Source organism: Lissotriton vulgaris, chromosome 6 (assembly GCF_964263255.1).
Source record: "Lissotriton vulgaris chromosome 6, aLisVul1.2, whole genome shotgun sequence".
NCBI classification, from domain to species: Eukaryota; Metazoa; Chordata; class Amphibia; order Caudata; family Salamandridae; genus Lissotriton; species Lissotriton vulgaris.
The window spans coordinates 1,730,418,856-1,730,444,262 of NC_141694.1; the positions used below are offsets into that span (position 1 = coordinate 1,730,418,856).

General features: G+C 47.2%; 1 protein-coding gene across 2 annotated transcripts in view; it reads right to left on the minus strand.

The window, feature by feature from the left end:
- TP53BP2 (tumor protein p53 binding protein 2) overlaps positions 1-25,407 on the minus strand; it is a 330,278-nt gene that overhangs the window by 36,913 nt on the left and 267,958 nt on the right. For both annotated transcript variants that reach the window (XM_086927962.1, XM_086927963.1), the window contains exons 13-15: positions 21,471-22,282; positions 12,722-12,859; positions 3,163-3,296 (exon numbers count right to left, since the gene is read on the minus strand). In XM_086927962.1, coding sequence (XP_086784088.1) covers positions 3,163-3,296; positions 12,722-12,859; positions 21,471-22,282 — 1,084 coding nt within the window. The remainder of the gene's footprint in view (positions 1-3,162; positions 3,297-12,721; positions 12,860-21,470; positions 22,283-25,407) is intronic.

Sequence of the window (25,407 nt, forward strand, 5' to 3'; positions counted from 1 at the left end):
TTCAGAATCAACCCATCCTTTGATCTTGCACAATACAGTTCTGCAAGAATTGTTTAGACGATCAATAAACCACAATGACATCAACGACTACGGTAACGAAATAAAAAAAAGCTCTTGGCTTGATGTGATGCTAGAAAGAAATCTATTAAACAACTGCAGTGACAGCTAGAAGCCCCGACAAATGTTATTCGGCACTAGGATCCCTACATTTTGTAACAGTTAAGGGAAGAATAATCTTTATGGTTGTGTAATGCAGATTACTTTTGAAGACTAGGACTAAGCTCTTAAACCTATAATACCAGAAAGATTCCCTGTACCTGCTATTTTGCAGCATGACTGCCACTTTCTGGTGAACTGGGACTGCTTCTTTAAAAGCTGGTAAAAATCAAATCTGAATACAGAAGGTCCTGAAAGTGTGTGTCCTATCCGTCAGGCCAGGTGTGTACCAACTTGTGAATGATAAGGGGCAGCCTTGTACATGGGTGGAAGATGGTGCAGATAACCCGTGAAGGTAGGATTTCCTCTGTAGGCACAAGCGCTCTGCTGCTACCTCCAGGACACTTTGAACGTCATGAGGATACAGGGTCGAATTGGACAAGTAAAAGCAGCCCTGACAAAATTGATCAAACCACACCAGATTCATTCCTCTCCTCGCTCTATCTTCCTCTTACCCTTCTTCCGTTCGCTTTCTCTCCTTCCCGCCTCTCGCTCTTCTCCTGCTATAATTTTTTTCTCTCCCCCACCTTCCCACCGGTCTTTTTCTCAACCATGAGACGGTTGCAATTAACCTTGGGGAGCTAACGAAAGTGATAGAGGCAGCAGCAGTGGCCCCTGGCTTTCTAAAGCCAGAGGATCCAAGCCACCGGGGAAATGTCCAACTGAATAAAAGACCAATCCGATCAGGTGAGACTGCGGAGTATCTTTCCAGTCCTAACAGGGTTGAAGAGATTTGTGTGTAGGCCGTGACAACAGAATGATTGTAAGTATAATGTACAAGAGCAGGAATTTGAGGGCAGATGCAAAAGAATTCAACAGAAACAGAATTTCATGTGTGAGTACATAGGAGAATTGTACAGCGGTTTATAATTATTATACATACGTTATCTTTCACATTGAGGCTACTGTAAATTAATAAAAAATTTCAGATTATGATTTTTTTTGGGAAGTGTCATATCTGTTCCTCCTTTTTTTGTTTTAAATCAGTTTACTGAAAGGTAAAAAAAAAAAAAAAACAATGCAGGGATAATTTGGATAACAAACAAAAAAAAAAACCTTACAAAGAGCATGGCGCGCCACCACATTTCAGTGGTCCCATTTAGGAATGTCCAAACCTTTTCAGAAGAGCGGATTCAGTTGGTCAAAAGACTGAGTATATCAGTTTTAATGTATTGTAAAGCGTATTCCTTTGGGTCTGTGAGAGCAGAGTGCAGCAGATATTACTTGCATCTTTATTCAGTTGTTTTGGGTGCTCACTGAGCAGCACATTTATATGTACAGTAAGCAGTTGATGGTAGAAAGTACTATACAAAGTCTTGTCAGAAAGTAAACTGCATACTCACTCAGGCTGTGTTTGTTAAGACAATGTTCAGAGGTATGTCAACATTGTGCTGTTGTAAGGTGGTGTGCAGTCTTGACTGGCATAACTGCAAACAACACACTATACATAGTCTCTGCTTTATTGTTTGTATGTAGAGTTCTGTTGAGTGAGGTTTATGGGAGGTTATGTTCTTGTTTAATGCTGCTGGTCCCTATGGCAGCCACACAAGGTGTGGTGAGTGCATATGCTAGGTTCTGTCCTCAGTTTACTGTTGGACTAACGTGGAGCATCTAAAGGAAAGAAGCTCACAAGTCGTGGCAACCTAAGGAAAAACAATTATTCCATTAAGATTCGTCTTGCTAGAAATCATGATGTGCTGGAGTCATTTTCATGAAAACCTATACTGGGTACAAGAACTGAATATAATATATCAAGAAGAAAACCCCTGGCCACATCTGGTAAAAAGATAGTCCTCTAAGGAATAATACACACAAAAGAAGTTGTCTGAAACTGTTCAAAGTCATGTTACATCTCTTGCAGCACCGATTAATGCCTGAAATTCTGAAAATCTTAGAGGCACAGGAGATGGATGATCTCAGCAAAACAAAATACACAAATGTTAACTGAACTTTAGTCTCTGTAAAGTTGATCTGGCACTCTCCGGTATTCAAAGAATGTCCCAGTATTCTGAACCAAGGATTCAGAGATACTGGAGTGTAAAAGAAACCAATAAATCTGTGCAAAGGAGCGCACAGTAAAAGCTCCATCAACAAGACTTATATTTTGACATATTGGTTTAGATGCAAAAATTAATCATCACTTTTGGTTTTATATTCACTAATTGTAATTAACTTAAAACCATAAAAGGGGCATAATCGTGATGGGAGTTTGGCATCCATCAAGAATTAATGTTGCGGATCTGATTCCGTAAACAAAAAAAACCCTGCGGTTCTGAGAATTCAAAGCATGAATTAAGGTGCAGGGTTTGGCATATGAAGTAGAGAGTTCACTCTCTCATACTGATTCCCGGAAGGCATGAGAAGTGGATAGCCTACTTCAAGAGGAAGCACTGTGTTCACACACAGCATTGAAAGATTAACTTTTTCTCTCAGCTATGCAAAAGCAAGAACACTGCTTCTAGACTGGAGCATCCTACAACAGTGAGGAAGAATGAGGCCGTGGTGCTTTAATAATCTTATAAATTCAGCACTCCAAGAACAAAAGAAATCAATGTGGTAGATCAGGGTAGGGAGCGCTACGCTTTAAAAGGGTACTTTTTTTGATGAGAGTTCCCCTAAATTCCTCGTATTCGCTACAGCAACAAAGGGTCTCTTGATAAGTTGAACACTCATGTGTGGCAAGTTACATGGCATTGAGGTTGCATCATTTTAGTACACAACAAATGTTTTAAACTACGCCCTGAGAAACAAAATACTGAGTACTTCCTACACATCAAAAAAGGAAGTAAAAAGCAAAGTGAGCACATATGAAGTAGTCCATACTCCTGAGTACCCATACCAAACTAAACAAAACGGTAACTGACAGTGGAAGGAACTAAACAGAAATCAAACCACATTTTGGGAGACATAAATGAGGATCACAATAACAGTTTCAGCATTCCTTACCATCCATCACTGTCTGCTGCATTTACATTAACTCCGAACTGCACTAGAAACTTGACAATCTCAGTGTGTCCAGCGCACACAGCATTGTGAAGTGCCGTAATACCTTCATCGTTGGGCAGGCTCGGGTCTTCAACCTAAAGGAATAATACACAGCTAAAATTCAACAGATTCCTGTGCACAATGCAGTAATGATAACTCTTGGATTAGCAGACTGAGCCAAAGCATGAGAAATACTGCACGTTGAAGAGGATAACTGATTCACTAATGCTACGCGATGATCCAACTTTTATGATCAAGCAGGTCTCAGAACCCTCTTTTTTTGGGAGCAGTTAAAGGAGCCATTAAAACAGCAGTGGCTGAGATGTGGAATACTGTTTTGGGCACAACATCAGCTTATAGCATTAACTTACCACACATTAATATAAAGAGATCCATTTAATGAAAGGTTTCCTAAACATCTCTTTACATACTCACACATTTGGTAAGATTTTGACTCTGATAATAAATAAAATTCACGCACAATATAAAACTTCATACCATCCTACTTTCCTACCACACTCTTCATAAAAATAAGCGTATCACTTAAGTCACAAACATGGAGAAAAGAAAACTGTAGCTTGGGTCCATTTTCATTTTGCTCAAACAAGAGTACCAGAAACTCAAGAATTTGCTTCATTAAAATTGTTATTCTGGGGAAAGATGGCATCCAATAAAATCTAACAACACCACAGAAGTAAGCATATAGGGACGTCCATGATGTGGAGACTTTTGGTACAACATGATCAACAAACGCTCAATATATCCGGAGTGGAGATGATTGCAATAGTACAATATCAAACTAACATAAAAAACTTCAAGGGCCTACTCAAATCAACAGTCAACAAAATTGGACGTGGCAAAATGGAATAACCATAGGTGAACAAGTGATGGACTTTTGCTTTTTAGATTTTATTTTGCTTTGATGTATGTTAATGACTTAAAAACCTTATTAAACTGATGTGTTTTTTTTTTAAATGGAGCATCACTAGGTCTCCCAGGTAATTTAATGACAGTTAAAGATTTGTAGAGCCCTGCATTTGCCACCTGGCGTAATGGACAAGGAGGGTGCAGTATACTAAGAGGCCAAGAAGTCTCAGAGCTGCTCTAATCGAGATGATTGAGGCTGAAACAGCATCATAATCCGAATGTTATGGACTCATTGCAGCAGAGAGAAGGCTCTGGCTCGCACTGTATCCAGGGTAGCTTGAATGAAGGGAAGCCTTGGCAAAGGAGTCAGGTGTGACTTCGGGCTTGTTGATTGTGAACGAATAGTTTCTTACCTGTCGGTGTCGTTTTGCAGCTTGAAGATCTTTCTGGATTCACTATGCTGTGCATATTCCGCAATCTGGCGGTTGGGTCCGGAATCGTAGTCTTTTTTCTCTTTTTTTGTTGTTTTTGTAGCCCAGGTGGGCGTCGTCGTCCCACAATTTGGTGTACCTTCGGTGACGTCGGCATGCTTCCAGCGGAAGCTCTCACCCTTGGGCGCCATCTTGTGATTCTTTTTTTCTCTTTTGTGTCCTTGTAGTGAATCCATGGCTATGTTTGTTAATCCTTTTTCCAATGTAATTCTTTTCACGTATCTTGTAAGCTTCAACTTGCTTTCTATTCCATGTGTTTCCACCTTTTTCTCCAGCCTCATCTTTCTGGCAGAGGCGGGTGGGTTCTCTAGTGAATCCAGAAAGATCTTCAAGCTGCAAAACTACACCGACAGGTAAGAAACTTTTCCTTTTGCAGCGTGAATCTTTCTGGATTCACTATGCTGTGCATAGATTTTGTAGCGGTTTTGTTACTTTTGTGGTGGCTGGGTGGAAGATGAGCGTTGGTTGTTGAATATATGTTGAAGCACTCTTTGTCCTACTTGTGCTTCCTTGTTCATCTGTACATCCACGCAATAGTGCTTAGTGAACGTGTGCACTGAAGCCCATGTTGCCGCCAGGCATATGTCCTGAATTGGTGTGTTGGCCAGAAAGGCAATTGTTGCTCCTTTCTTCCTGGTCGAGTGGGCCTGTGCCCCTCCTGTTAGCTCCTGCCCCGCTTGCTTGTGGCAGAATTGTATCTTTTGTGCGATCCATCGAGCTATGGTGTTCTTAGTCACTGGTCTACCCAGGTAACTGTTTGCGAAGGACACGCAGAACGGTTTTGTCTTCCTGTGTTTCTTCGTCCTTTCAATGTAGTGCATTACTGCCCTTCTTGCGTCTAGAGTGTGGAGCGCCCTCTCAGCGCTTGTCGTGAGGTTCTGGAAGAAGCTAGGAATTTGAATACTCTGATTCATGTGGAACCTTGACACCACGTTTGGCATGAAGTGCGGGTCTGTTTTCATCACGACCCTGTCACTGTGTATCTGGATGTAGGGTTCTTGCAGTATTAGTGCCTGTAGTTCGCTCACCCTGCGTAGCGAGGTGATCGCTACCAGAAAGGCCGTTTTCATTGTCAGCATTTGCAGTGATGCCTTGTGGATAGGTTCGAAAGGTGCTTTCATGAGCTCTGTCAGTACCACATTCAGGCTTCAAGCCGGCGGCGGCATCCTTTTTGGTGGCGCTATTCTCTTTGCCCCTTCCAGGAATCTTTTTACTACGCTTGATGTGAAGAAGCTTCTCCCAGTCTCTCCCCTTGTGCATGCCACAACTGCTGCCAGGTGTACCCTTAGCGAGGATGGGCTTAGTTTGGCTTTCAGTAGGTGCGTGAGGTATCTTAGCCCCGTTGATTCCTTGGTCAGCTTCCTCTGCAGCTTTTTCTTGCTGCACCATTGAGTGAATCTTTTCCATTTTGCCCCATAGCATTTGCGTGTGCTGGGCCTCCTTGCCTCTCACAACACCTGCAGGGTGCTCTGTGGGAGCTTTAGGTGTGCGAACTCTAAGTCCTCAGGAGCCAAGCCGCTAGACTGAGGCCCTCTGGCTCTGGGTGTAGAATTTCTCCGTTCTGCATGGAGAGTAGGTCCTTTCTTTTTGAGAACTTGTGGGGTGGACCCTGCGTCATCTCCATAATCTGTGAATACCAGGTCTGCCTGGCCCATTGAGGTGTCACCAGGATCATTGTCATGTTGCTTATCCTGCACTTGTTGAGCACCCTGGGGATCAATGGTATCGGGGGAAAAGCGTAGGCATAGGGCATTCCCCTGGGATTGTTCCTCTGGTTGTCTGGATGCAAAGTACTGGCATTTTGCATTCTGGCGTGTTGCAAACAGGTCTATTGTTGGGGTGCCCCATCTCCTGAATAGTCTCTCCGTTTCCTGATTGTGGAGTTCCCACTCGTGGGATGCTGAAGTCTGTCTGCTGAGCCAATCCGCCTCCACATTGTCCTTCCCTAGTAGGTGTATGGCCAGCAGATCTATTTCGAGTGGTATTGCCCATCTCCATATTTCTTGTGCTAGGCTGGACAGAGGGAACGACTGAGTCCCTCCCTGCTTGTTGATGTAGAACATCGTTGTTGTGTTGTCCATTTGTATCAACACCTTCCGTTTGTACAGCTGTTTCTGGAAGGCCTTCAGGGCGAGTAACACGGTCTTCAGTTCCAGGTAATTGATGTGTCTGACCGCATCCGCTGGTGCCCACAGACCCCTCACTCTGAGCCTGTTCATGTGAGCGCCCCATCCCTTCTGGGATGCGTCTGTGGTGATGGTCACTGTTGGGTTTGGTGGAGTTAGAGGCTTCCCTACTGTAATGTTCTTCTTGGTCCACCAACTCTTCTCTTCCTGCACTTCGTGCGTTACAACCACTAGATCCTCCCAACTTCCTGTAGCTTGTGACAATTGTTGTTGCAGCCATTCTTGGAGTGGCTCATGTGTAGGCGTACATTGGGGACCAGGTGTATGCATGACGCCATCATCCCCATGATCTTACTCGCTGTCCTCACTGTCAGAGCTTGCCCCTTCTGGTAGTGGCGTGTCTCCCTTAGTAGGCTGAGTGTCCTCTTTTCGCTGGGTAACACCCTGCATTGGATTGTGTTGATCTGAGCCTCCAGGAAGATCTTCAACTGCTTCGGCTCCATTGAGGATTTTCCCCAGTTTATGGAGAATCCCAGGTCCATCAGCGTGTTTGTGACTCGCTGTGCATGTTCCTCGCATGTTTTGCGAGAGTTCGACTTCATCAGCCAATCGTCGAGGTAGGGGTACACGTGGATCTCCTCTCTACACAGATGTGCGGCCACTGCTGCGAGGCATTTTGTGAACACCCTTGGAGCGGACTTTAGACGGAAAGCCAGGGTTGTGAATTGGTAGTGATCCTGGTTTACTGTGAATCTTAGCATGTGCTTGTGCTGCCTGTTCACTGGTATGTGCAGGTATGCATCTTTGAAGTCCACAGTGGACATGAAATCCCTGTCTCTTATTTGTGGGATGACCTCCTCTAGGGACGTCATCTTGAATTTTTGAGTCTTTATATGTTTGTTTAGGAAGCGTAGGTCCAGGATGGGTCTTAGGCTTTCGTCCACTTTTGGTACCAGGAAGTAGTTTGAGTACACTCCCCTTTTCCTTTCTCTGAATGGGACCGGTTCGATGGCTTCCTTTCGGAGGAGTTCCTGAGCTTCTTCTCGGAGCAGTGTTACCTCCCTTCCCGAGTGCTCTTTTTTCTTTGGTCTTCTGCTTGGCGGCCTCTTTTCCAACTCTAGGCAGTATCCGAACTGTATGATGTTGAGTATCCACTTGTCTGTGGTTATTTTTCTCCATTCCTGGAGGAAAAATCTTAGTCTGCAGCCCACTGGTGTTACATGTTCCTTTGTGTCATGTCCGTGTAACCCTCTCCCCTTTGCTTTTCTGTGCTTTTCCCTCAGAGGGCTTGAGTGAGGGAGCACATGCTTCCGTGCGAAGTCACTTAAAGGGGGGTTGCTCACCGCCTCTCCTTCTCTGGCCTCGTCCGTGTCCCCTCCTGCGAAAGGACTGGCCCCTGTTCTGGCAGTGCCAGGTCTGCTTCTGCTGGCCCTGCGGGCCCTGATTGTCACCCTGGTGACCCTAGTGGAACGCCTGGTGCGATGTTCCTGGCGGGTTACCACCTCTTCCGTTTGGCCTCCTGGCCGGAGTGCCTCTTCTCATCCCTTTGAATTGCAGGACCCCCATGGACCTTGCTGTTTCGTTATCCTTCTTCAGTTGGGTGAGCGTCTCATCAACCGGGGCGCCGAACAGAGATTCTCCGTTGAATGGAGTGTTCAGGATAATGTTCTGAACCTCTGTCTTGAAGCCTGAGATATTGAGCCAGGCTTGCCTTCTCTCTGATTCCTATAGCCATCAGTCTGCTGGAGGTTTTTGCTCCGTCCAAGGCTGTCTTCAGGCACGAGTTTGCGATGTTTTTACCCCTCTTCCACGAGGTGTGTGGCTCTATTCTGGAATTGCTCTGGGAGGTGTTTGAGCAATTGCCCCACCTCGTCCCAATGTTGATATTGGTGCCTGTTCAGGAGGGCGTTGGAGTTTGCCATCCGCCAGTGCATTGCAGCGTTTCTTTAGATTTTCTGCCTGTCAGGTCAATCCTCCTGCTATCCTTGTCAGGTGTTGGCTCAGATGTTGTCGGGACGTTGGCCCTTCTCCTTGCCGTTGCAGCGATAATGGAGTCTGCTGTGACGGACCCTTTGATGTAGGGAGGGTCCTGGGAGGAGAACTTTTACTTCTTCTCCGTCCTTGACGTGATGGATCTGCAAATCGCTGGTTCTTTGAACACTTCCTTCCCTTGGTCCATGACACTCTTCAGCATGGGCAGGAACAGGCTCCTTGTCTGTGTGGGGAGCAAGGTTTCCAGCAAGAAATCTGATTTAGGCTTCTCTTCCTCCAATTTAGCCCCATAATCTGCTGCTGCCTTCTTGATGACCTCATTCTAAACCCCAATGTCATCTGGCGGCGAAGGCCTCGAGGGGTATGTCTCCACAGCCTCCTCCGGGTTTTCGGCATCCATGTCCTGCCAGTCCAGGTCTTGAGCCGTCGAGGATCCCGAGTCGTAGCTCGAACGCTGAACTCCATATTCCCCCTCTGTGTAATAGAGGTCTTCCTCTTCTCCCTGATCCGAGGGCTCTGGAGTGTTCGGCGGCTCTTCGGCGTCGAACTCCCCGTGCTCCTCTACCTCGGAGACGGCCGTCGCGGGCTTCGAGGGGATCCTGTAGCTTCTCATCTTTTCTTCGAAGTCTTTCTTCCTCTTGAGGATGTTCTCCATCTCGGCCTCGAGCCTTCTTTTCTTCCTCTCCATCTGCGCGGCGTGCTCGGCGTCGAGCGTTTCGGCCACCCTCTTAGACGGTGTCGTCGACGTCGAAGTTGTTTCGACTCCTTCTCCCTCGAAGTCGAGGTTCCTTTTTCGGGGACCTGCTTCGACGACCTTGGCTTTTCGCCGGTCTTCGCCTTCTGGGAGTCCTTTTCGAAGGATCCGCTGGGCTGTTTTTCGGAGGATGCAGCTTCGGTCGTAGAGGTTTTCGGCACCGGTGCTCCCTTCGAGGCTCTAGACTCTGATTTTCGGGAGTCTGCCTCGGGCCTTCGAGGTCCTGTCGAGGGTTTTCTACCTTGTCTGATGTTTTCTTATCGGTCTCTGCGACCGTGGAGACATCTGGTCCTTCGGCGATGTTGTCCTCGTCGTCGGTGGAGAGGCCCAGTTCGTACAGCGACGGTGCCTGGCCCTTGCCCTGCATCGTGTGGTGAGCTATCTCTCGAATTCTGAGTGTCTTCGGTGTGAAGACGGAGCAGGCGTTGCAGTCATTGTTCCCGTGGTCGACCGGCAGATAGAGGTTGCAGACCGGGTGCGGGTCCTTCTGCGCGTACTTGTGATGGCAGTTACGGCAGAATTTAAAGGGTGTATTGTCCATTGCTGTGCTCTGAGGGCCCCCCGTGCACGCATTTCCTGTCGGACGTCGAAGATCTCGAGTTACTTCTCCTCCTTCGTCGTCCCGGCTTTGATGGTCTTCTTCTCCTAGTCTTTTCAAGTCCTTTTCTGTAGAAGTTCGGCGTTATCTTCTTCTTTTCTCCTTCAAAATTTCTGAAGCTTCACGCGACGATCCAGACCCAACGGCGGCAAAAAGAATCTGAAGATGGCGTCCAAAAAAAAGAGAAAAAAAGTCTACGATTCCGGACCCAACCACCAGATTGCGGAATATGCACAGTATAGTGAATCCAGAAAGATTCACGCTGCAAAACCCCAACGATGACAGAAGGTTCGCAGTCACCTGCACTTACTGTGGAACCTCTGCTGTTGCGCCCACCCTAGTTGAGGTACTTGGCCAGATTCAGGCTGTGTAACAACAGATTGCACCAGCTTTTCAAGCAGGTCCTTTTGTAATCTCGTAGCTTGACATCAGTCGAGATTGGGCTAAAGCCGGTTCAATGTCAGACATCAGAATCAACACAAAACCCTCTCTGGTGCCAGTAGTGTTGGCACTTGTGTCGGCAAGGAATGTCCAAAGCAACCGACCTGAGCCAGAGTGGATGTCTGTACCACATCAGTCAGTATAGGGCCAGGAGCGGGGCCAAGATGTCAACCAGCGCCAAACACAGATCCATCTGTAGTAACCAGACAGGAAGCCCTTGAGGGTCCTTGGAGCCCAGAGGCACGCCAGAGGGAGCTACAAGGGTGGCATGAATCTGCATCATGCCTTCTGTGAAAGGTTCAATCACCTGTGGCATCATCGATGGCCTGGAAAACTCAGGGCAGACCAGATATAGTGGGGGAATCTGCTCTCTGGCCGAGAACCTAGAGGAAGATTACCCAACCTTGTGATACCCTCTTTGGATAAAGTAGCAAGATGGCGTAGAGTCCTGCTTCGCTTTTTAGTGTTGGCATTTTAACTTAACAGAATCATAAAGAATGCTTCTTGCAGGATCGGCCTCAGAAACAAGATCAAGTTCATGCCTGCGGCTTGAAAGCAGGAGCGTTATTTACACATGGGCCGCGATTTGTTATGTTTGGCAACATACAGATTAGCTTCTTATCATCCTCACCCTGCACTGGATGAACGAGAGAGGAAAAGTGTAAGCAAATATCCCTGACACCTTTGTCCATATTGCGTTGCCCGTTGACTGTGGTTGTGGGTATCTGAAGGTGAATCATAGGCATTTTATGTCAATGGCTGAGGTTTCCCTTGTTGGAAGTACCTGCATAGGACTTGCAGGTGGAGTTCCCACTCATGCAGTTGGTGCTTCCTTAAGAGGTTCAAAAAATCGTTGTCCACCCCAGGCATATGTTCTGCTACAAACTGGATCTTGCTGCAGATTGCTCAGTGCCAGATCGCCTGTGCTAACACAAATAGCTGGTGGACTGATTGCCCCTGTAGTTACTATGCAATGCATGGCAGTCATGTTGTTGACTTAGATTTCAGTCTCGGAGTATTCTCAGGTGCAAGGGAAGGTTCAGCCCCTTCGGTTGAGAGGGAGTAGAAGACAGTCATGGCTCAAATTTTCCTCGCTGGGAGCTTGCATGGCTCCAAAGCCTTATCCTGGTGCATAGTAGAGTCTGAAGGTGGTGGAGGGCGGAAGGCTAGGAGTTTCTATCTGCCCTGCTCGAGGCTAAAAGCCCAACTCACACAGGAGGGGTGCTCTGCCTTAGCGTAGGGGAGCTTAACAGAGCCGTATTTTGTCGCATGGCTTTGCGGTGCTGGCGTAATACTGATGCCTCATGGTGTCTTCTCAGTTTAAGGCCCACCTGGTTTTCAAGCAGAGGATGCCTCAACTTGGTCTTCCCCCATGAAAGCACTCATGGAAAACATCACAGGCCTGGGTAAATCACTTAATGTCCCTGTGCCAGCAAAAAATGAATGTGTCCTTGTATGAGGTTACTGGTGCTCATGTAAAGCGCATCAATAACTTTGGGTCAAGTCCACGCTATATAAAACTTCCCCAAAAAATGCTTTTCAGGGAAAAGCCATGTTTCGGCCTGAAGCAAGCATACACTAAAGTTTTAGCGATAGGAGTCAGGGATTGGTCTTCCGGCTGTATAAGCTCAAAAAAAGCTTTCTGCCTTGAGACCGATGATAATGATTATATAGCATCTTAAACTGTCTATTTGATGTAAACATAAATGGGATGACTACTGTATGCTGGAAGAAAAAATGCTGGATGTCTACAACTAACGGTCAGAAAGGTTGGGGATAGCCAGGTCGAATCCAGAGACTAAGCCAGATTCCTAGTAATTGCAGTAGATAAGGAAATTTGTAGACCAAGAGCTGCTCGTGTTTTTCTCTGATTTCACTTAATACAATGTTTTTTTTTTAAATTTTCCCTGTTCTGTTTGAAAGCTATTTGTACCATTTAGATTGTCACATTATCCAATCCCTGGGAAATATGAAAAAAGTTGGAGCTTTCACACTTTTTACCAGCCATAAAAATACATTGAGCTCCTTCAGGTCTCTACTAATGAATGCTCTAGACTGAAAGGCAATAAACTATTTGAATGGTTCCTGACATACATATCCTAACTTTATTGCAGTTAAAAAGCTACTCTGAGATTCTGTACCTCGTACATTCCCAACACTTCTTTTCACAGAACTTTATTAAGTGTTGCAGTGGCATTGTAGCATTTATTAAGATTTTTTTCAATCAACCAAAGTCAGAGAAAATAAATACCTCATAGATAATCCTCTGCACAAGGTCATATTCTCCTTCTAAAGATGAATCCAGGAGCAACGCCAGTGGGTTGAATTTCACTCTCATGCCATGTGCAATCCTCTCAGAGCCATTTTTACGTAGATTCGTCCTCTTGCCCTACAAAACACCAAACAGGTTATAGGTTAAACAGCATAACTATCAAACCACACAATAAAGAAAGGAAGAAAAGCAGATGGTTCATTAAACTGTGGAGCCAAATTACCTTTTATTATTCACTCATGTCTCCAATTCATTTCATGGCCATATGCTTTAGATGTTAGGGATTTGGAATGGAAAAAGGCAAAACCAAGTTATATATCTATTTGCAAAATAAGTGTGAAGAATATTGACATGTGGTCGATATATTCTTTGTTATAGTGGGTATGAGACTTCGGTTTGGACTACACCTGGCTTGACACAAGAAGGGGAGGGCAGGTGAGCTTATATTCATGTAGATTCTAAAGTTCCACATAAGTAGAATTATTCTCCATATTTATACCATTTAGCCAGATTTTAGGTTTATATCATACACACATTTTATTTTTAGTGCCTTAAAGAGAGCTCACTGGCCATGGCTGGGAGCATGGCACCCTTTCAAGATCTATCTCTTCACTGGTTACAGAAATCTGTAAATCTCAGTCTGCAAACAGATGTGGAAAAAGCAAACATTTGATTTTTCTTATGCGGGAGGACAGCCCCTGTATTTTTCGCTGTATTCAACGGCATAAGAATGGGAAAACCATCAACTGCACCAGTTGCATCGTCCTCCATCAGCAGTTATTGCTCACAGAGGAGGATCAAGGCAACTGACTGCTACTCTGGCCTCCCAGCGTCATCCTTGAAGGTCACTTGTGTAGGAAGGTGCCGCCTTTTTGACATGGTCACCCCCACTTTTTGCCTGGTATTTGTTGCAATTTTGGCAGAAGTGCACTAGGTTCCCGTTATCCAGGACCCCAGCGTCAGATCTCTTTCCCTAAAACTGTACAATTGTTCCATCAATTGGCCATACCTTTACCACGCCTGTAGGTTCCTGGTAAATGGTACCACGGGTACTAAAGAGGGGCACTAAAGGCTGCAGCATGCACTATGCCACTCTAAGGGACCCCTCACCTAACTCACACAGAATGTCATTGCAGGCTGTGTGTCTTGGTGCATATAAAAGTGAAAACACGACATGGCACACATCCCTGTGTGCCATATCTACAGAGACTGCATGTAGTATAGGTAAGCCAGCCCTACAGCAGGCCTTACTGTCCCTTGGTAGGGTGCACTATACTACATGTGTGGATATATCTGCAGAAGCCGATGAGCCCTGTGATGTCAAAGTCAACTCTTAAATGTCATGATGACTTCACTGAAATCTATGGCGTTTGGTACCAAACACCTTGTATTAATAGGGCTCAAAGGCTTGCTATAGGGGCGACTCAGATGCAGTGACTTTAGTAGGACACACGTAAGGCACTTTCTCACACTTACCAAATAACGACGTTCTCGGTGCTAAAAATTATATAAAAATGCATGTTATTTTTCTACATTGGTGTATATCTCCTTATTGAGTGTGTATCATTTATTGACTCTGTGTGTGCAACACATGTCTTACACTCCTTGATAAGCCTAAGGATGCTCAACCAGAATCCCAGAGAAAGAACACCTTGGGATTGTTAAAGGTAGTCCTGTCCACTGGAAAGGGATACCCGGACTCTACACAATATACCTCTTTTTAGTATCTTATATAAAGAGCCAACTTCCCACAACATGTATGAGGGGTAAGATCCCAGAACAGCTTTGTGGCTCAATAGCCCGTGAACAAGGTATGGATGCAGTCAATTGGTGGTGTGAGGGACACCCATATTACTCTGCAGAACGTCCCCTATCTAGTTCCTTATGTCCTGGGCATATCAGGGAGGAAAAAAGCTACAGTTGCACTACCAATCTCATGGGCCAGACTGGGGAATCAAGCAACCTGGTTCTCCATCTGTGCAAAAGTTTAGTTATTTTCCACCAAAAGCCCATTCCTTTATTTCATTAAAACGTCGGACATCCAACAAGAGGCATTTTTGATAGGACTTTAAAGTGAAGATAAAATATTATTTTCTACTTCACTCTTTACGAAACAAGCATGCTAGTGCAACATCATGAATTCACAAGGCAGGAGGTGTTTTGATTTTACAAGCTTCAGAATTGGTTTGTAAAGCAGACAATCATTCCATTAATAAAATTCTATCTAATGTTAATTTAAAAATAAATGTAAGACTAATATGTGCCAAACCACAAAAAGGACAGCACTCTGTCTACTGCAGAATGTGGTACACAGCCTAAAAGGGACTTTCTATATTAGTAGCTGGGAAAATAGTCAGCTCTGGAAATATGAATGAAAGCACATTTTGGAACAAGACCAATCACTTTAATTCTTCGCTTGGCCACTCAATAGGCACTGCATGCTAACCCCTACCAAATTCATGCTGAAAAAGTAACCTTTTCTACTGTTTAAGATGAAAAAGTGATTCTATGTCAGGACTGGAGGCGAGGATTATGCCTTTTTTCTCCACTTTAATGCATAGCAGCGAAGATATATATACAAAAGACTACATTTCCCATGGAACAAAGGCATGGGCGGACAGTACTGTTAAGAGATACAGGTCCGCATGGCACAGATGGACCCGTTGGTGTTTGCGACAGAGTTTTGATCCCTTGGTCACAGATGTGGTCCACATAGTGAATTTTTGGGCCCAACTGGCTTCTGAGGGATTGGCCTATCGGTCCATTAACACTTTCCAGTCTGCTGTTTTTTCCGGCCATGTGCCTGTTTATGGGGCTTCAGTGGGTGAGCACCCTTTTGTGTACCGATTGTTGCGCGGTAATCGCCTTTCCCTTCCCTCTGAACCGCTTTATTACGCCCTTTGGGGTGTTAATTAAGTCCTTAACCTGTTTTTATCCTATTTTTATCCTGGCAGCACAATAGATACCTCTCCAGGAAAGAGTTGTCAGCGAAATTGGCCATGCTCCTGTGCCTAATTTCTTGCAGACGGGTGTCGGATGTGCGAGCCCTGGATATCTCTGGCAGGATTTTTACTCCAGAGGGAGTGACGTTTACTTTACTCAGATGCCATACTAGATCAATTTCATACCATCAGTTTCCTGATTCCCCGAAGCTCTGTGTGGTTCGTTGCCTTAAAGCCTATGAGGAGATGACGGAGGAGCTTCGCCCTACTGGCGAAAAACAACTCCTCATTTTATTGCGGAAGCCCTTAAAGGCAGTTTCTTCACCCACCATTGCCAGGTGGGTGCACTGGGTGATGCAGGAAGCTGATGCTTATAAGTGTGTTTCTTCTGCATAATGCTTGATTTGCTACATTTTTCCCCAGTGCTTGCTTTGGTAATAGGTTTCCTCTTACCCTCAGGCTCGGATTCCAACAAACAAGATGCCTGAAGAGCGGAGAGTGACTGTCTACGAGCTTAGAAAGAGGAGGAGAGGACACTGTTGAAGGACAATGTTGGGCTGCCTGGGCCCTGATTGGACATGGATGTCAGACCTATGATTGGTTGTTACCAGGTGTTTCTTGTCTGACTTCATGTTCCCGTTGTTCCATGGGAAATGTAGTCTTTTGCATATCTTCGCTGCTATGCATTAAAGTGGAGAAAGAAGGCATAATCCTCGCCTCCGAGTCCTTAATAGAATTGAAATTTCCATTACGTTAGCTAGCAAATTTTTCATTCTCCTCTGAAGTACGAGTTACTTACCTTTGGTAACGGTGCATCTGGTAGAGACGATTCTAGCCGCAGATTCCTTCACGTAGAATTATCCCCAGGCGTGAGACTGGATCCGCAAACTTTTTGCCACAGCATCCCTGTGCGCCATGGTGGGGCAGCATCACGCGTCTCCGCCCAGGTGTCGTCCGCATACGTGACATTGGCGAGGTCACATAAGTCCCACCCCAGCGCGCCTACGTCAGTTTTCTTCGGAGAACTTTTCCGCGCCGCAACTCGGAGCCATCAGACAAAACTGTGGGAGTATGGGAACAGCGTGCGAAAGAGTAGAAAAAGGAATGGAGACAAGCGACACCATAAGGAGCAGTGCAACACTTCAGTATCCAAAGGCAGGGGCTGAGGAAGAACAGAGCAGAGCCCTGATCCGCCACCCTGCCAGTATGTAGACAGTCCCGCCATATCCCGTAGACAAGGAACATACGTAAAATGTCATGTCAACATGTGGCAGGCCTACAAACCCCCATCCAGAAACAAGGAAGGGGAGCCAGTCCCAAGACAGACAGAAAAAACAAACGTCCAAGCAACCCCAGCACAGAGGGAAACCACCCCCCAAGGAACAAGGGCAAGGCATGGCCAGATGACCCCAACTCAGAGGTTAGCAGAGGGGCCAGAACCCTTAGCAGCAAGGGAAAGGGAGGGGAGGGCGGAGATTGAAGGCAAGTCCCCCCCAATCCTCGAGTAACCAGAGCAGAGGGGCACAGGAGTACCGTAAACCCATCCTCCAATGAACCAGGAGGAAGGAACAGCAACAAGACGGAGCGCCCAGTCTAGAGCGAAAGAATGCACTCACAGAAGAGACAGCAGTCCACCGGGAGGCGAGTGCCGAAGACCAACCCAAGGGTCCTCACAGAACGGGGAGGAAGGGGGGCCGTGAAGGAATCTGCGGCTAGAATCGTCCCTACCAGATACACTGCTACCGAAGGTAAGTAACTCGTACATCTGATAGAGACTACTAGCCGCAGATTCCTTCACGTAGAATAGACACCCTAGCAATACCCACGGGGAAAGAGGGTCTGCGAAAGGACCCCACCAGCCTGGACATAACAGAGGGTCCAGAGGGGACCCGACCTGCGGACCAGGTAAGTAACCTCGTCCCTTCCAGGCAAGAGGAACCCCCAAAAGCAGAACACCTTGTTTCTACATCCCAAGAGGGATGTAGGAAGAAGAAAGAAGTCTGAAGAGGCCCGTACAGTCACAACAGAGGAACCAAGAGCAAGGCCAGAGAGGCCGAAGCACCCACTCTCCTACAAGGCAACAGAGCTTCCATCCAATCCAGGACAGGAAGATGAAAAGCCTAGAGGGCCCAAGGAAACGAGGGAAAAGAAGGCGAGGCCACGCTAGACGGAAGGCAACAGGCCAGCCAGAGCGGCACCAACAGTAATAAGCCGCCAGAAGCAAGAAGAACAGCCCTTGAGCCCCAGGAAGACCGGGCAGGAGACGCCTGACAAGGGAGAAACACAGAATCATCCCAGCCCTTAGGACAGGAGCAGGAAGGTGAGGAAATGCCCGGACACATCACTACGAGGGGTCGGCACACACAACCTCAAGAAGCAATAGCAACATACATAAACGCCATGGAGAACAGGCACCCGAAGGCGACCAGAACTCCCTAGCAGAGCGCAAGCTTTAGAGCAGCTAACACTACCCCACATAGGATTAGTTAAGTCCCAAGACATGGGAACCCTCTTTGGAAGAACTTCTGCAGCAGAGCAAACACGAAAGAGCCACGGGAAAAAAAAAACCTTGCTGTAGGCTAGCCAAGCAGCCCAAGACAAATCAGAAGGCCTAATCTGAGGGCCAAGTCTGTGTAAACAACTCCAGCAGAAACACACAGTCAACAAAGGGGCCGTCCAGCAGCCAACAATGCCACAGTCCCAGCAAGGAGGACTCAAGTGGCCATAAAACACTCCACAGCAAGGGCAACTGGCCCAAAGAAGGTCCATAACCAGCTCAACTCAGCCGTCACTGAGGAGGGGAAGGAGGAGGATAAGGCCGAGGAGGAGGAGGAGGACGGAGCCCCGCCAAGAACCTTTGTATGGCGGAGTCTGCAGGGGCATGGAATAACAGGGTGCAATCAAATGGAAGATCAATCAGGCACTCACAAACATTTTCAGGAAACACACTGTCCCAAAACAAAGCATGGCGACGGAGAGCAACTGGGAATGCCATGGCCCGGACCAGCACTTCCGAGATGTCCATAGCGGAGCGGAGAATAAACGCCACTAGCTCCCGGCCATCCAACGCATGATGTCGTAAGTCCACCGGAACAGTCTTTTGAGAAGCTGCTGATCCCAAGAACTCAGCCGAGTTCCACAAACAAGAGGAGGCCCTAGCCAACACGCATAAGGTGTTAAGGGCCCGCAGGGCAGCTGTGGTCGAAGCGAACATGTTGTGCCCCCAAGAGTCCAGCCAGCGGGCCTCCCGGGACGGCAGAGTCAACAGTGGCGGCAGGGAGGGAAAAGCAGTCCGCAAAAGTGGACTTGAGGCAGAGGGGTGGAAAGGAACGACACACCGGGTCACGCTGCGCCTGAAGGTGCCGGTGCAGAAGGTGTTGAGGCACTGGATCCCATGAGGCGGGGTGCCTCCAAGCCCCCATCAGGGAAGAAAGGAGCGAGCCCTCAAAGGGAAGCAAGAGCCGAAGGAGATGCCGGATAGGGCTCCTCCAAGACACACAGCGCCGGGGACCAGAGCGGAGCCGAAGCGGCGGCGCCGGAATGACACCGACTCGACCTCCGCCGAGGCAGCCGCCTGGTGTGGAGGAACGAGAGGGACCAGGGGAGTGACACGAAGCCCTCTGCCAGCCTCAGCCCAGGATATGATGGAGGTGGTCCGGCAACCCATGCGGTGGCGCCAGGGATGATTCAACCTCCGTCTCGCCCTCCGACGAGGCAGCCGCCTGCGTAGAGGGGCCCGGAGGAGGACGAGGGGTCCCCGCCCAGCCTTGACCCAGAGCGGGACGGGACGAGGAGGGTCCACTGACCCTGTGGCGCTGCTCGGTCCAGCAGGTGCCGGCGCCATGGCGTCATCAGCTCAGCCATGGACAAGACCTCTGCCTGTCCAGAGGGCCGAGCGGGGCTCAGGGATGCGACCGGAGCCCTGGCGACCTTCCGCGACACCACAGGGACTGTCGCAGGCGTTTGCAGCGAGGCAGACGCGCTGCGGTCCGTAGGAGGGACCACCAAGGGGCCGTACCTCCAAGCCTGGAGCCGATTAGTCGGCGCCCGGGCTGGAGCCGTGGGCGGCGCAGCGGAGGGCCCCGCGCAGTGCAAGGGATCCGCTGACGCCCCAGGAGGAGACGCCAGCGAGGCCTGCAAAGCCGCTGCATAGGTCTCCATCTAGACTCTCGACGCCACTTCACCGGTAAACGGTGGATAAGAGGACGGCACGCGGAGCCGCAACACCCACGGAGAGCCAACACCCCCGGCAGGCTGAACACCAGCCCCCTGGGACAAATTGCAACACTTACCCACCGGGGAGCGATGCTCTCGCGACATTGGAAAGGGGCATGGACGTCGACAACAGCTGTTTCTGAAACAGTCTGCCGAGGCTGATCGAGGGGATGAAGCAGACCTTGAGAGACACGCCAAGACTAGTTTTATCCGGCGCTCCCGCCGCCACTTCAACTGTTGCCACGCCTCACAATCAGTGGTGCTGTGACCCTCCCCTAAACACCACATACAAATGAGGTGAGGGTCCGTCGCCGACATAAGACGCCCACACGACGTGCAAGTCTTGAAGCCCGAAGGCATTCTCACACTGTTTGACCAAAAAATAGCACAATGAGGAAGAAAAAAAGGGGCCCAAACAGGCCCGAGCAGAGACCAGATCCCAGAAAAGGAAAAAACTGACGTAGGCGCGCCGGGGTGGGACTTTTGTGTCCTCGCCGACGTCACGAACGCGGACGCCGCCTTGGCGGAGTAGCATGATGCCGCCCCACCACCGGCGCGCATGGATGCTGTGGCAAAAAAGTTTCTTGATCCAGTCTCACACCTGGGTATAATTCTACGTGAAGGAATCTGCGGCTAGTAGTCTTTATCAGATCTGGTGTTCACACAGACAAATGTAAATGTACATGTACATGTATTTATATAGCGCAAATCACTGACCGAGGTCGGTATCTAAGCGCTTGCTTAGGGAACCCGTCCTGGTATTCCCCTGTGAGATAACCCCGGCAGGGTATCCACAAGGTGAAAGGCAGGCATCCCGCCGCGAGGGGCCGTTGTGGAGATTAAGCAAGCTATTGCCCGGAGTGGCAGAGTGTGAACCCGTGAGTCGAGAAGGCACCGGAGCAAGAATTATCGAGTCGGTGGAATTTTTTTAGCCCAAGACCCGCCGAGACGGGGAATTGAACCCCGGTCCAGGGCCGACCTCAGCTTCCGGGTCTGCCGCCTCTAACCCCTGAGCCACACTCATGACTCTAAAAGAAACGCTTTCCTAACCCCTCCTGCCACACATGTAAATGCTTCCCTTTTCCAGAGATAGCACCAGTATTGTGACTCATGCAGGGTACATCTACTAAATTGGAAGCGATCACCACACAAAATGAAATACAATCAAATTACATACATGCATAGAAGCCCCAGTCTCAAATAATGGAATACATACAACTATCTGAAGGTATAGTCTGTGTCTGATTTACTAGGGATAATAGTTGATGTCTTACTCAATGTCCACACAATATTTAAGTGATTTCAGGCTGAATAACAGGACAAATTACCAGGAGTGCCTGTCAAATAAGATGTGTCAATGAAGGAAATTGTGAAACTAGCTTCCGATAAAAAAAATGAATACACTTTGTGCTACGTTCTAGTTGACTTATTCCTTCAAATTATCAGAGCATTATCTACTTTTAATGAATAGTATCACTCTAGAATATAAGAAATAGCATAGTAACAATATTTTAAAATGCATTTTTGCACTTTTATCAATTAAAATGCTTTTATTAGATTGCAATACTTACAGGAGGAAGGGAAAACTGTCCTGTAATCTCAGGAGGACACATGCTGAAGGGATCTTCTGAAATACTTTCTGACTCTCCAGAGGATGGGTATGGTGGTGGTGGATATGGTGGATACTCTTCAACGTAGACTTCAAGTGTTTGTGGCAATGCTGGGCTCTCCTCTTCAACAGCAGGAGGAGGATGAGAAGGTGGAGGAGGTGGAGCATCTTCTGGTATGCCTTCGGGAATGCAGTCCGGACCCAGACCAGGTGAAGGCAGTTCAATATCTTCAGGTGTTATGGTCTCTGCTTCCTTTTCATAAACAATTTCAGCCACAGGAGGTACTTCTATTTCAGTGGCCATTTCTCTTTCAGATTCTGTCCAAATAGGTGTGTTCTGGTCCTCTGATGCAGTTCCAGGATCATGGATTTCTGATTGTTTTGGGGTTGAAATAGTCTCCATGGCAGCAAGCGTTGTTCTCTGATACAAAAGTTTCTGAATATTTGGGCCATTGGGACCCTCTGGCTCTGTAATAGAGCTACGCTTCTTCAGAGGTCTTGGGGCATTTGACAGCTTCTTCCTTAAGGCCTCCAGGTCTGCATCACTCTGGTTTCGATAAGGGTTGGAAAGAAAAGGCAGGAGCTTGGTCGGGCTGAGTGGGCGTGGTATTCTTTCAGTTTCTGAATTCTCTTGGGTAGGAGGAGGGCTGTCTGAATCAGGTTCTGGGCTCCCAGACTTACCATCCACACCAACGTTCTTCACCTGCTGATTGTAAAGTATCTGCTGTTGATTTGGTGCCCCTGAACCTGGGATGACCGGCTTTCCATACACTGCTATAAAGGAAATCAGAAGAGAAAAATTATTTTAAATCTTCCAAGCATTTATGGTGCAAGTAAAGGTGAATGACCATTATTTATCCGTTCTCAAAAACATAGTTGCTTGCTCCAGAAAATGATCCTGGAGTGTATGTTGCATTGAGTGCAGTGTAAGTATGTGGCATATAATTATGTGGTACTGACTGGTATTGTGTGGAGTGTGTATTGCATTGAGTAGAGTGTAATTATGTTGCGTGTAATTATGTGGCAATGAGTGTAATAATGTGGTGTATAATTACGTGGCACTGAGTGGTATTTGGAGTGTACGTTGCGTTCAGCGCAGTGTAATTATGTAGCATATAATTATGTGGCACGGAGTGGTATTGTGTGGAGTGTATGTTGTATTCAGTAGAGTAATTGTGTGGCGTGTAATTATGTGGCACTGAGTGGTATTGTTTGGAGTGTATGTTGCATTGAGTGCAGTTTAATTATGTAGCAAATAATTATGTGGCACTGAGTGGTATTGTGTCAAGTGTGTGTTGCATTCAGTAGAGTGCAATTATGTGGTGTGTAATTATGTGGCACTGAGTGATATTTGGAGTGTATGTTGCATTGAGTGCAGTGTAATTATGTTGCATATAACTATGTTATAGAACAGGGGTTGACCCAATTTAGTCAAAGGACCTGGGTATTTGAGAATATAGAAAACAGTTGGTCCTCGACGAAGATTCACCATATAAAACAATTATTGCATTTGGTTAAGTCAATTTTTTGTCAACCCAAGAGTAAATCTGTACTGTTGGTTAAATAGGTATACTAGCCCATATAACTATGTGGCACTGAGTGGTATTTGGAGTATATGTTGCATTGAGAGCTGTGTAATTATGTGGTGTGTAATTATGTGGCACTGAGTGGGATTTGGAGTGTATGCTGCATTGAGTGCACTGTAAATATGTGGTGTGTAATTATGTAGCACTGAGTGGTATTTGGAGTGAATGTTGCATTGAGTGCAGTGTAATTATGTGGCGTGTAATTATGTGGCGTGTAATTATGTGGCACTGAGTGGTATTTGGAGTGTATATTGCATTGTGAAGCATCCTGATCCTTTTGCGTAATACTTCTGAATGCAACAACATTATTTTCAGTGCAATAAGTATAAGAAAGCTATTATTACAATGACCAGTGCTTAGTTTGTGCCTGTGAAGGGCCCCTAATGGAACTCATTTTCGGAGGCAAGGACTTATTTTGCATCCTCCTTCTGCAGCCCAAAGAAAAAGTCAGAAGGTGAGAAAGAGGGAGGGAGATGAAGATCGGAACACAGCAACAGAGATACATTGGAATGAAAAAGAATGTGCAGGCGTGCGATAAAGCGACGGGTAGTGCAGGGTAGTGAAAGAACGAGGCATGGAGTGGAAACGAGAAAACGTAGCCTTGGCATTTGCTGTGGTGGGCTCCTAAGGCAACATATGGGCCCATGCATTTAAAAAAAAAAACGTATTCTCACCAAGTTCACACTTGCTTCGTTGCCTGAAACCGATCTGAACTGAGAACAGCTGTGTTATCATTCACAGCTCTAAATAGGATTCCCAAACTATGACTGAGCCGTTGGATGGGAGAAGTTGTACTTTATACATTGAAACGGAAAGCCAAATTGTGCCACAAGACTGACAGCTCGTGCCTTATTGCAGTTATTAAGACGCTAAAAGGTGCGGGCAGTGCAATGGGGAAAATGCCCACACTACCTGCTTCCTTTCCCGTAAGCAAATCCAGGAGAGGCTGAGTCTCTCAATAAAGGCAAAAGAGCTTTCTGCTGTCTAGAAATCTGCAGTATTGTTCGGCTACGTTTGCATCAGATGTGGTTGCCTCGGAAGCACTTAACAGGCCCAGTGTAAGGAGATAGAGTTTAATAAAGTGCGGCTTGACCGACGAGACGAGGGCAGACACGGAGCACGGTGTACGTGCCAGAGGAACAGTGGCGCAGTGGCGCACGTTATACACATGCACACATATCTTCAATCCCTGAGACTGGCAGTGTGTTTTGTTGGTTATTCGCTACCCTATGGCTGAAAGTGGAGTATTAAAGTCTTAGGGAGTGCTGGGAATGGTCGATGGGGCACAGTGTACCAGAAACATTTTGGCGGGAAGGGAGCGGTGCAGGGGCTGGAATGTGAGCTGACACGAACACATGGGCAGTGCATAGCAGGCAAGAATCCAGCTCAATCCAACCAGTACATCAAAGAATCCCACTCGCCCCATTATTAGACAAAGCTGGCATATGCGCACTCCCTAGTAAAAACCCTAACAATTTAGCGGAACACTCAAATCAGCTGGATAACTAAAAGAAAGCACAACCGCTCAGCAAAAAATAAGTGTCTCTGAGGCTAGTGAGAAACTGGCAGCTACTGGAGTGTCACGAGGACGCAGGAAGTCTCTCTTGTATAAAGACTAGACCGTGACTGGAATTACGCCAAGGGGTACTGCGGTGGAAGTAAAAAGTGACAGATGTTTCTTTGGCGACGTGCAAAAGTGGGGGGAGGCTTAAGGCTGGAAGCAAGGCTTAGAAAACGATGCTGCAGAGCGCGTGAATGGGAAGAGCGGCCAGCCGTGGGAGGGGAAGTAGGAGAGTGCTGGTGTGCGATGTGCACGCTGGGGCAGGGAGCGGCAGCCTTTGAAGTGTGATTGGGGCGGGGAGCGGCAGCCTTTGAAGTGTGATGGGGGGGGGGGCGGCAGCCTTTGAAGTCTGATGTGAGGCACTGTCTGTGGTAGTGTGACGTGGCTGGTTTGTGCAGTGCATAGATCACATGAACTGTGGCTAATCCGCCGTTGGTAGACTGTTCTTTTGCCCTTACTATAATCTCCGCCAGCAATGCGCAAGCGCATTGGCAGGCCGAGACCTAAAAATACATGTAAGTAAATGCGCGATTCAAAGACTTTTAGGAATGGAAAGGCAATGTCAAGTTTATGTATGGTGGACGTACTTTGGGGTGAGACAAGGAGCAAAACAGTTAGAGGAAAACACAATGACAAGACACTGATCCAAATTCAAAACAAAGCTGTCCACTATGTGCCATCAAATCTGATTAAAGAGGTGTAGGTCCATTTAGAGAAGTTAAACTAAGTGACAAAAGATGAGGCAGCTGTTG